This window comes from Quercus lobata, chromosome 11 (assembly GCF_001633185.2).
Source record: "Quercus lobata isolate SW786 chromosome 11, ValleyOak3.0 Primary Assembly, whole genome shotgun sequence".
Lineage (NCBI taxonomy): Eukaryota > Viridiplantae > Streptophyta > Magnoliopsida > Fagales > Fagaceae > Quercus > Quercus lobata.
This window is the reverse complement of record NC_044914.1, coordinates 43,465,669-43,478,298: the sequence shown is the minus strand read 5'-3', so window position 1 is coordinate 43,478,298 and position 12,630 is coordinate 43,465,669. Positions and strand designations below refer to the sequence as shown.

General features: G+C 36.6%; 1 protein-coding gene across 1 annotated transcript; it reads left to right on the top strand.

The window, feature by feature from the left end:
- Positions 1–7,290: 7,290 nt before the first annotated feature.
- Positions 7,291–12,430, top strand: LOC115968388 (cyclase-associated protein 1). Its single transcript, XM_031087777.1, has 10 exons — positions 7,291–7,645; positions 8,593–8,761; positions 8,880–8,944; positions 9,368–9,674; positions 9,766–9,910; positions 10,004–10,113; positions 10,201–10,256; positions 10,457–10,513; positions 10,680–10,823; positions 12,034–12,430. The coding sequence occupies exons 1-10, from the start codon at positions 7,364–7,366 to the stop codon at positions 12,118–12,120; spliced, it is 1,422 nt and encodes a 473-aa protein (XP_030943637.1). The 5' UTR covers positions 7,291–7,363; the 3' UTR covers positions 12,121–12,430.
- The last annotated feature ends 200 nt before the right edge of the window (positions 12,431–12,630 follow it).

Genomic DNA, 12,630 nt, shown 5'->3' with positions numbered 1-12,630 from the left:
TTAGCTGAAAGAATGTAATTTGAGAAAAAACAAAAAGCAGAAATAGAAAACATACAGTGAAATAGATGTTTAGCTAGGGTATCATTGGGCATATACTCTGCCACAAGTAGTCTCTCATCGCCGTCGCAACAATACCCTATCAAATTCGCTAGCCTATTGTGCCTCAGCTTCCCAACTCCCCAAGCTTCCTCCTACCAAAAAAAAAACACGAAAAATCAACAAAATCGGAAACCCTAGAGAGTGAAAATTGAAGAAGAGAGTTACGGCGAACTGCTTGGGGTCAGGCCAAGCTTGCTTGGTGAATTTCTTGACGGCGATCCAGCGGCGTTAGTTGTGGTTTTGGAGGCGGCCTTTGTAGACGACATTGGGGGCTTTCTCGTCGCTCTCGGAGACGATGTAATCGGAGCTGAGGTTGTTGGTGGCGGCTCTGAGATCGGAGAGTTCTGAGATGGAGAAACTCAGAGAAGAGAGGGGAGAGGAAAGAGACAGAAGACAGAGGAAGAAGAGAAAATAAAAAAAGTGATGGCATTTTTTTTTAAGTTCAGGGACAAAATTGTCTTTTAGGTTGAAATTGGTAAATTTAAAATATTTGGAACTTAATTGATATTATCACAAACCTCTGGTGGATTGTGGAATTTGCCCATACTTTTTATAACTCAGCACTAGAAAAGGCTCTAAATTTGTGCCTCTCTTTTTCTTTCTTTTTTTATTAAGTTAAAGGCCAGCAAATAAGTGGTGACTTTATCTTATTTTATGTAAAATCACAATCAAAATCCAGAACAGAGGTCAAGAAATTATGCTTGGACAGGAACATGTTCAATATCTCTCAGAACTTGAAAAGCAATGGCATGGGGTGATTCCTCTAGCCAGACCAGTGAGAAGTATGTGGTTAAATGCTAATAGTATGTTGTTCAAGCCTGTGAAATATGTAATTTTTTACAAGAATAAAATCGATCATTGGGCCGAACTGGATCAGTCTGGGCCATAATGTCAAGTTCAAGCCCAATCCCACCTCTGAAATTTAGTCCCGCTAAAGAACATCTGCTTCAGCCCAAAGACGTTCAGGCTGGCATGCCTGGCCCATGGGCCATGACAATCCCACCTGAAACTGAGTTGAGGTGATACCAAAATCAATCAAGCTCTAGGTGCGAAGGGTGAACAATCAAAAGGTGGCGGTTATAACTTATAATAGTGTTCTCATTCTGGGGTTTGTCTTCAGAATTCAGATAACATAACATATACGGTACTTTACCTATCAAACAATTAAAATGTCACATACCTGTGGACCATTACGTTACGTACAGCATCAAAAGAAGTCAAATTGCTTACCCACCTGTAATTAATTGCTAAGAGGAACAGAGATTGTCCTATTCAATTTCAATTATGATTAACCTAACCCTCGGCTCAAGCATTCATTCTATTGCTTGGAAGTTGGATTTGGAAGCCTCACTAAAGTCGCATACTGATTACTGGCGAAAAGGAATTGTGTCGAATCAGCTTATTTTAAAACCCATATATCTATGCTTTGGTTACGGACTGACCAGAATGATAGATGAAATTATTAATCAATGGTATTGGTAGCTATTCTTTTAAGCCAATTTAAGTAGATCTGATCTGAGATCTTTAATTTGTATGACACTGTGCACCAACATGACCGCACGATCAGCCATGTTGTCCTTAATTCCATTTTACTATGGAGGCCATAAGGACCATTTGCAATTCTTGCTGTAGGGGCTAGTGCATGCATGACAATCATTATTTATTTCGGTGATTTATGGCAAGAAAAAGAAGATGCCATTGATTGTTCTATTCATAATTTGTCCTCTGCGGTATCTAGATATGATGGCCTTTTTCCAAATTTGTTTTACTTTTTCTTCCATTGGAGAATGGAAGATATGTGGGCTACTATCTTTATATGTGAGTAGCTTAAGCTATTCCATTAAGCTGGCTGATTTTCATAAGCTCTCCTTTGTCAAGTGCGAAGGAGACTCTTAAAAGGTTTATTGAAGCTCTACATTAGTTTCATTTCTTTATCCTTTCTTTCCTAGATTTTGAAGGCTACCTTAAATTCGCTCCCTTGCTGGATTTTCTCATTTTATTATAGGAATGTAAATTTTTAGTAACACAATACTCTTTTTAATACAGGAATGTAAATTTTTAGTATCACAATTTAGCTTTTTGAGCTACTCAGTGTAATTGGGATGGACCTATTTTCATCTCCTTTCTACCTTCTTAAGTTATTTTTTGTTTGTTCTTAATACATCCATATTTATTTAACCAAAAAATTAAATAGATGGAATAGAAAATTTTGATGAGCACAAGTATTAGACGTCCAATAATTCATGGGGAGCTTGTAACCATTGATCAATTAGTAAGATTGCTTGAAGGCACCTTGACAAGCAAGTTAGTGAATAGGATTATAGAGTAAACTCAACAAAGTGACAAAGTATTGAGAAGATAGAGTACATGTAGTTCTTTATGGTGGAGTGGTATTATTTATAGAGTTCATAGGTGGTGGGTTCTTCCCTAGCTTGCTAAAGAGGAAACTTGACACCACACCATCAATTCATAATGCTTGAGGGACTTGGGTGGTGGGAACCTTCCCACAATTGTGAGGGAAAAAGTTGTATCACATTGATTTAGGGTGAGTTTGGTTCAGCTTTTTGAAAAAGTGCATAATGAAAAAGTGGAGTTTTCAAAAAGTGCATAATAAAAAAGTGCTTTTTCAAAAAGCTGAGTGTTTGGTAAAAGCTGTTAAAAAGTGCTTTTTAAAAAAGCTGAGTGTTTGGCTAACACTTATAAAAGTGGCAGTTTGAAAGATAAATTACCAAAAAGGACAATGTATATAAGAGAGTTTATTTCATACTTAAATCAATATTGTGAAATTATTTTTTTCTCACCAATATTAGCTAATAATAACTTACCACTTAAGATTTATTGTAAAAGTATTGTGATAATTTATACTGATTTTAATTTGAACGTGCTATTATAATTATTTTTTTTCAATTTCTAAACAAATTATTTTTTTCTCACCAATATTAACTAATAATAACATACCACTTAAAATTTATTGTGAAAATATTGTGAAAATATTGTAACAGTATTTCCCAATTTTAATTTCTTATTCTTTATTTTATGTTTCCTTTATTTTATTTTATTTTTTTATCCATATTTCTTTCTCTTTTTTTCTCAACCACACACGTACCCTCCATTTTTTTTTCTTTATTTCCTTATTTCCTCTCTTTCCCTGCCACTTCCTCCACACACGTGCCCCTACTTTTTTTTTCTTTATTTCCTTATTTCTCCCTTCCACTTCACACTCCACTCCACTCCAGAATCTTCCACAAACTTCAAACCCCTCTCATCCCTCAAGCCGTCTCAAGGTCTGCATCTCTTTTTTTTTCTTTTTTTTTTGACACTTCAAAAGCTAATGATGATGATGAAGAAGATGAAGATGATGATGATGATGATGATGAAGTCTCTGCATCTCTTTTTTCGTCCTTTTTCTTTATTTCCTTATTTTGTCTTTCCTTCTTTATTCTTTTTTTTTTCACACTCCAGAGAAGAAGATGATGATGATGATGATGATGATGAAGATGATTGAAACATAAGGATTTTGGGATTTTGGGTTTTTTTTTTCTATGGATTTTGGGTTGATTTTGAGTTGGGTTTGGGATGGGTTTTCCGGATTTAAGTGGGTTTTGTGTTTGTTGATTCTGTGTTCGGAGTTTGGGTTTGTTGATTCTGTGTTCGGGTTTGTTAATTCTGTGTTGGGATTTTGGGTTTGTTGATTCTGTGTTCGGAATATCAAAGGTTGAAATGGGTTTTGTTGATTGTGGGGGTAGACCGGTGAAGAAGCAGAGGAAGACGAAGAGGAAGAAGAAAAGGAAGACGAAGAAAAAAGAGACAGATGAGAGATGAGGGGCGTGAGAGAAATAGCTGGGTACTTCGGTCTTTTTGATTATTGCAACGGTAATATTGTAAACGCGCATAGCACGTTTTGATTTATGGACCCCTGAGGGTCCATAAATCTTCCGCGTTTTGCCTTCAGTTTTTATAAAAGTTCAAAACGCAACTTTTATAAAAAAGCTGCGTTTTGAGCTTTACCAAACGCGCAAGTTGGTGTGGCTTTTTTGAAAACGCCCTTTTTGGGCTCAAAAAGTGGAACCAAACGGGCTATTAAATGCAATTACGATATGGAAGCCATAATAAATGTGAGATGTTACAGAAAATGTTCCTTAGTTCATTTTTGTGTAACGATATTAGAAGTTGATCTTTATATGGGCATAATACAAATTAACCTAGATCGATGGCTTGATCATTTTGTGGTGTGGTTTGGCTAACCTTGACCATTTAGACCATGGAGCCAAGCTTAGGGTGTTGTTTGGCTAAATACTAACAAGATCGACATAGTGGCCACTGGTCAATCGACAATTGCAATTTGAAACTTCTCTCTTAGGGCTAGGACAACAAGATTTGACTTATTTGGACTAAAACCGTTGGACTAGTCCATGTGCCTGCTTGTTTTAGGTTTGTGTGATTTCCCTCTCCAATGTCTTTTTTGTTTGTTTTCCTTTTCCAACCCTAAAACCAAAAGTACAATCTATCTCCGACATGCTCGCATTAGCTAAATAGACAATTGACAAGTGATCATAGAGAACATAGTAATTTGTGGTGTTTATGTATCTATTTTTTTGATTTGCACGTGTGCAATGTTTCAAAGTAGTTACTTTTGTTATCTTTTATAATGGATTGCTATATCTTAAGACACCTCTTAGTGTTTTGTTGACGTTCAAAAAATCATAACACAAAGCCCAAAGAAATAGCACCTTGGGCCAACTCCATGGAAAGCAAAAAAATTGAAAAGGGGTTGAGCTCATAAAAGCAAAGGATGATAGGCCTAAAAGATTTGAAACCCAAGATACATGAAGGGGCAGGTTCTAGAGCCCATGAAACAAAGGGAAGAAAGAAAAAACGGTCCAGCCTGCCAAGATCAGAGGACCAAAAAGAGTCCAGTAGAAAGAACTGGGCTGGGATCCTAGAGACCGCCAAGGGCCTAGGATCCCTGGGACGCACAACACAACCAAAGTGGGATTGAGACAGCTCGAAAGGGGAACCAAAAAGCACAAGAAACGAAGGACAGATATGTCATTCTCGAACACTCAGCGATGCAGTAAAAAAACCAGAGAGCTTGGAAAGCAACAACTCGTAAACAAAAGGCTAGTACTTCGGGGAACCCAGAAAGATGAACAATAAGGGGAAGTAGCTAGGGAAAACCTTCAACTTGACAGGGAATGATTTGTCTCACTTGGGAAAAATGACAAAATGGAAGGGCAGCCAAAAGCTAGGTTCGAAAAGGTAAAGGCTTGGAAAAATTGAAGGAAGAGAGATTGAAGGTTCGCTCTCCAAAGAGCAACCCAGAATGAAAAGTCAGCAAGTGTCTTTCAGAAAAATAGGACTAAAAGAGGAAAATTATGAGAAACGGAGAAAGAAGCAGCCGTCAGAGTGGCTGGCATAACAAGGGCTCTGGTATCCAGGGAGCTAACAAAGGGGAGACTAGTGGTACCTCGAACCCTAAAATGACACTATAAAAAGGGGAAGACAGCCAACATGAAGGCACAAAAATTTTCGGTAGGAGTGAACCATAACAGAATCATTGAGAAAAATCTGTAAAAAGTTTAGAAAAAGTAGTAAAAGAAAGAGAAATACTTCCCGGTATCCCAATACAGCCACTACAAAGCATACTCGGATTCAAAGGGATTCAAACTTTACAAGTCTTAGAGGCTTGAATAGCCATTTAAGTCTGTGATTTTTGAGTTCATTTGGACCTTGTAACATGTCTTAGTGAGCACATTGTAATCCATAATTAAGAAAATAATCAAATATTTCATATTGATTTGAGGATCCCTAACAATTATTGTGTGATTTTCCTTATTATATTGCTTTCCTTTTGCTGTGCTGTTCAATACATATATTTTTGCTTGCTAGTGTATACATGTTGTAGGATCTTTGCTTTGTGCACCACTTGGTTCGTAAACAGCTCATTTAGCTGTGGTGAACCAAGCCCAATTCCTTCAAACTACAACAAGAGGGCCCAGGGTCCTTGCTTTAAGTTTGGGCCTGGACACTGTCAAAAAGTGACCCTCACATGTTTCTAATTGAAAGTTTGAAACATTCAGGATTCAAATCCTCCTTCTCCAATTGTCAAATTATCAAACATGAAAAACAAAGACTATTTTACTCTACAAATAGCACATCTACTCCTATAATATGCTACTATATATGAGGAAAAAGAAAAAGAAAAAGAAAAAGAAAAAAGAAGAAGAAGAAGAAGACATTTTCTTATATATCAATAATTACACAGCACACACTGAATTCACTCATATCTAATAGGACCAAAATAAGATAGTGGACTAGGACTAAAATAATGGTTTTTTTAGGAGAAGAAATTATGTCTTTTGATAGAAATATTATTAATCTTACATTGACCATAATGAGAAAGATAACTCCCATTAGCACTTGACATCCAATCAATGCAGGGGTCTTATCTATCCATGCTACAAAATCATCCACACTAATCTCTTGATTACCAACAAATGAGCACCGTGATTAGCTCATATTCTATATGAGTCATCATGCTGCTTCTAAAGTAACCAGGCAAGATTCCTGAGTCCCACACTCCCATTTACAAGATGGTTGGTGTTAGAGCTGTCTTCTTTGATTACACATTGAACTCCACAAAATGAATCATTAAGAGAATGAGGACGAAACATTTAAACCAAATTCTCTTATAGTTCATATTAAATATCAAAAATTCAAAGATATGATACTTAATTTTCAGTAAAATGAATAAATTTTGGTAAGTCAATTAATTGGGTCTTATTGGTTTGCAAAAAAAATGTTAGGGTGGCTGAAGCTTAAAATGGATAGGGTGTTGCTTAGGTTCCACGCCAAAAGCTATGGGCCCTAACCCATTCAATCAATCTCTCCCACGCTCCCATTTTTCTGCATCCACCGTCCACTCTCTTAAAACCAGTTCTCATTTCTCACTAGTGGTGTTCCACAACTCACGAACCCCCTTGATTCCCTCTTAAACCGCCACGTGTCCCCTCACATTCTTTCTCTCTCTCTCTCTCTAATCCCAAACCCGCGCCAAAGATTAGAACCGCCAAATCAAAATCCTCTTTTCACCTTTCGGTGTCACAAAAATTAAAAATTACTATTTCTTAAAAAGCAGAGAGAGAAAAAGAAAAAGAAAAAAAAAAGAAAGCATATAATTAAGAGCCACCTCACAGTCTCACTGCGTGTGTTTTTTTTTAGATAGAGAAAATCTCAGAGAGAGAGAGAGAGAGAGAGAGAGAAAATGGAGGAGAAGCTGATAGCTCGGCTGGAATCGGCGGTGGCTCGGCTAGAGTCGTTGTCGACCGGGTTCGGGTCGAGAGGTTTACCCGCTTTCGACGACGACACGGCGGCGTCGTCGTCGGATCCGTCGATTTTGGCGTTCGACGATCTGATTTCGCAGTACTTGGGTAGGGTTTCGAGCGCGGCTGAGAAAATTGGTGGACAGGTGTTGGAGGTCACGAATGTGCTGCAAGAAGCTTTCAATGTTCAAAAGGAGCTTCTTATCAAAGCCAAACAAACTCAGGTCGGTCACTCATTTTCTCCAATTTTTTTGGTACAAAATTGTTGAATAAGAATTTTCTTGATGCATTTTCAGCTTTGCGCGGTTTGATTTTGGTTATAGGATTGGTGAAATTGAATCGCTTCGAATTTGTATGTTTGGTGTTGAAAATGGCAGGTTTTGTTTTTTTGGGTGATTGTGATATAAACAAAAGAGTCAAATTGAATGAAGTTGATTTTGGCTATTATGCATGGATAGCATTATTATATAGATCTCACAATCTAGAAATTTAGTGAACAAACTTGATTTTTGGCTATTTTGCATGGATAGCATTATTATATAGATCTCTTATTCCAACCCAAAAAGAAAAAAAAGAATTGTATAGATATTTTATATTTGTTTCTGATCTACGTGAGTTTTGATTTCCCCTGTTGATTAATCATGATTCATGTTGATTGGCTGTACTGTGAACAGTGATTCGGGTTTTGGAATGTTTGTGAGCTGCTCAGAAACCACATTGAGCATGGCCACATAAGTTAGATTCAATTTTTGAGGTTATTGGTTCTAAAAATTGTAACGGTGGAGCCTTAAAATCGTATTGGGTAGTTTAAATTTTGTATGGTAATTTTTTTTTCCTGGCAATTCACATGGAAGTCTTATGTTGATGCGAGTGCTTGGTACCTTGATTGTTGTTCAATAGCTGCTGAAAATAGTAGAAATGATACTAGGAGAAATGAGAGGTTATGTGGGTGCTATCTTTTTTATCTTTTTCTTTAGTGATGCTATTGCTGGTGAGTTAGCTGCATCATCATATGGGTTTTATGCCAATGAGATTTAGCTCGGTTGGCACTTTTTACTTCCATGCGATGAGTGGAGAGTGAAGTCCTGGGGTGTAAAATTCACCAGGAGTGTGTATAACTTACCAATTAAATAAAATAAAATAATCTTATAGGTTTATTCTTATTTTGCAGAAACCTGATCCTGCTGGGTTACCTGAATTTCTCAAGCCACTGAATGAGGTGATGGTAAAAGCAAATGCATTGACAGAAGGGAGGCGATCTGAATTTTTTAACCATTTGAAGTCTGCTACTGATAGTCTTTCGGCATTGGCATGGATTGCATTTACTGGAAAAGACTGTGGTAAGGAAAAGAGCAGATGACTTCATTTCATATTCTTTGACTTCTAATGTTTATGCCAAGAGCAGATGATTTCATTTCATATTCTTTGACTTCTAATGTTTATTTTTCCCTTTTCAAGGTATGAGTATGCCTATTGCACATGTGGAAGAGAGTTGGCAAATGGCTGAATTTTACAACAACAAGGTAATCTAAATGTTTTCAGGTACCCAGTAGTTTGCTTTAAAATGCTACCATGAACTGCTCAATTATGATATTTGTTACATACAAACAGATGAAGGGATAATTAACTGCTGTGGAAGCAAAAATTAGACTTAGAAGAAAAAAAAGTAGTCCATCCTCATTCATTTTCTTACATATTCTCTGCATCTAGTGAATATTGATTCATTATGAAGAAAATAATTAAGAATGGAAAACTTAATGTCTATTGGATTTCATTTGTTGATGTTTAATACTTGTATTCCACCTTGGGAATGTATTGTGGTCCAAAATGACATTGCCTAGTTGCACACATTCTTCCCTGTCATATTTAATCACACTTAATGTATTGGATTTATGAGTTAAAATTTCCAGTTGTTAGGTGCTGACATGTTTCACTGTGGAAGTCAGGTTCTTGTAGAGTACAAAAGCAAAGACCCAAATCATGTTGAGTGGGCCAAAGCCATCAAGGAACTATATTTACCTGGCTTGCGGGATTATGTTAAGAGTCACTATCCATTGGGCCCAGTTTGGAGTGCCACTGGAAAACCGGCTGCTGCTCCACCAAAAGCTCCTACGCCTGGAGCCCCTGCTCTTCCACCTCCTCCACCAGCTTCTCTTTTTAGTTCAGAATCTTCTCAGGCTTCATCATCACGCCCAAAAGAAGGGATGGCTGCTGTTTTCCAAGAAATTAGTTCTGGGAAGCCTGTGACTTCAGGTTCTTTATTACCTCCCTTTTTATCCTTTCATTATCTTTTGTTTTCTATGGGCATTCTGACGAATTGTGATCTGGATTTCCAACATCCTAGGTCTGAGAAAGGTCACAGATGATATGAAGACAAAGAACCGTGCAGATAGAAGTGGTGTTGTTAGTGCTGGTGAAAAAGGTCGTTCAAATTCGCCTTCATTTTCTAAAGCAGGACCACCAAAGTTAGAGCTTCAAGTGGGTCGTAAGTAAGTATGCTGATCTTCATATTGTTTGCTTTATGTAAGGAATAATTGCAGTAAATAATTTCACTATTACATCAATGCTGTATCTTCTGGCAGGTGGGTTGTTGAGAATCAAATTGGAAAAAAGCAATTGGTTATTGATGATTGTGATTCAAAACAATCTGTATATGTTTATGGATGCAAAGAGTCTGTCTTGCAGATTCAAGGTAATTTTACTAGACTCATGAAAAATGTTTTTTTGTTACCTGTCTTGAAAGCTGTGAGGTACTCATTTTTATTTGAGCAATCTGCAGGGAAAGTCAACAATATTACAATTGACAAGTGCACTAAGATGGGAGTTGTATTTACGGTTAGTATTATAATATATGAAAAATAAAATTAAAAACTTTATTTTTTTTTTCACCAACCAAAAAAAGTAAAGAACTTTTTAGATTAATGGAAGCAATAAAAAATATTTAAAAAACAAACAGAAGAACAACTTTTTTGATTAATGGAAGCAATGCATATTGAGGTATATGGATTAATTTAATTGTGCACTTGACAATGTAGGATGTCGTGGCTGCTTTTGAGATTGTAAATTGCAATGGGGTTGAGGTGCAATGCCAGGTATCCTTATTTCACCTCATAAATGATTTTATGATGTCAAATTGAAATCCAATTATATTATTCCAAGATTTCAACCTAATAAACATAGAAAATAGATTTTGATTGAGAATGATATTAATGCCTGGTATATGATTTTAGTCGTTTAACTACTATGTGGCTATTATAGGGATCAGCTCCAACTATTTCTGTGGACAATACGACAGGCTGCCAGTTATATTTAAGCAAAGAATCTCTTGGCACATCTATAACAACAGCTAAGTCTAGTGAGATCAACGTATTGGTACCTGGTGCTGAGCCTAATGGTGATTGGGTATGTTTCCTGGTTTCTTTTCCCCTCTTAGTTGTTTGAGTTTCTGAATTCTTAGATTGATATGTTAATTCTGCCAACCACCCACCCCAAGTTGTGATTGTAAACAGTTTTGTTAGGAGGTAGTATTCATGGTTCTTGATATTGCTGTTTCAAAACATAATATTGTTTACTGTTGACTGTGCAGTTATAGTTTCATTTTGACTGAAAGTTAGCTAGAGCTGGCATGTTGTGGTATATGTGATATTTTGTTCGTAGAGTGGGATGTTTGTTAAACAGCTCTGGATTGGCATCGATCAATGTTACCACAATTTGGTTACTGAAATTGAAAATTAAACATAGTGGGTTGTGGAAGTTTAGAATGACATAATGAGTCTGAAAATCTGATATATTTGTGTAAGACTTAAGTCTTTTTAGAAAGTGTTTTGGGAAAAGTCCTGAGTTATCAAGGGACACTTAGGTGCATTGGTTATCGGCCAATACGTACTCCCTATTCCAAAAAAAAAAAAAAAAAAAATTAAAAATAAGTTTAATCTGAAAATCTGATATATTTTGTCTAAGCTGTTAATCTTTTTTATTTTTTGGGAATGTGTGCTGGAAGGGGTCTCTAGCAATCAAAGGACACTTAGGTTCATTGGTATCATACTCCTTGTTGAGGACTATAGTTGTGAACACTAGCTATTGGTAGTCTTTTGCATGCCAAAGTAGCTAGCATAAGACTTGTCAAAAAAAGTAGTAGCATAAGGATTCATGAGAGTAAACAGAAAATCTTGGAGATTGTTTCTTGGGGTGGTCCTATCTCCAAGTTCTTTCCGCTGCATGTTGACCAAATGTAGTCAGAGTTGGTATGGTAACAATTCTGACTTGACTATGTTAAAGGCTGTTACTAATGTTGAGAAAACCTGCATTGACTGGTAAGGGTGATTAAAGAGTGTAGGTTAGATTGTATGGCATATAGTCTCAGTGTAGTCATATCTGTCAGGCATCAACTGCTGTTAGTGAAATAGGATTTCTCTGGGCATTAAGTCTGAACGCCCTAGTGTTACAATCTAATATGTAGTCTGCTGGCTGTTTATCTTCCCATAAACTGTCTGCATCAAATGGAGAGAGCATCTATGCTTATCATGTGCATCAATAAAACCAAGAGGGAAGTAAAATTAAGTTTCTGTTCCTTGAGTTCACTTTAGATCTCCTTACCTCTGTTCTGTTGCAGGGGGAGCATTCTCTGCCACAACAGTTTGTTCATACATTTAAAGACGGCCACTTTGAAACTACTCCAGTCTCTCACTCCGGAGGGTAATTGGAACTATTTTTAATTGCCAGTTTGTGATCCTATATCTTATTCCTTGGATGTTCCGGTGGCTTGTATTTCTCTTTTCCTTGATTCAATTTCGGTCGGTATATAGTTGTTATACATTCATGGTCTGTTGGTTATGCTGTTTTTTGGATTGGTTGATCAAACCATTGGAGTTTTTTTTTTTTGCGCGATTCTTTGGCTAAGTTTGTTTCCAAATGTGTCTTCTGAAATTTCTGAACCTGCCTTTGTGCTGTAATGAGAATTTACTGTAATCTTTGCTTTGTCAAAATTTCTTAATTAATTATGTTTTATTGCTCTTCTTCTTTTTTGAGTGTATTTGCAATTTTTTTGAAGCCGGACCTGAACGAGGATCTACTTAATCAAACCACAAAAACAAAAACAAAAACAGTTGTATCTGTGGATTTGGAAACAAGTTAGTTCAGTTGAAGTGCATATAAAAATTAGCAGGCCCACATCAAGTGTAGTCAGATGTGAAATAAGAAATTATTTGTT

Bases quoted from the DNA above. Each gene is read 5' to 3' on its own strand.
- LOC115968388 (XM_031087777.1), top strand. From the start codon at position 7,364: ATGGAGGAGAAGCTGATAGCTCGGCTGGAATCGGCGGTGGCTCGGCTA. The intron at 9,675-9,765 runs GTTCTTTATTAC...CCAACATCCTAG, and splicing joins TGGGAAGCCTGTGACTTCAG to GTCTGAGAAAGGTCACAGAT. The intron at 10,514-10,679 runs GTATCCTTATTT...TGGCTATTATAG, and splicing joins GGGTTGAGGTGCAATGCCAG to GGATCAGCTCCAACTATTTC.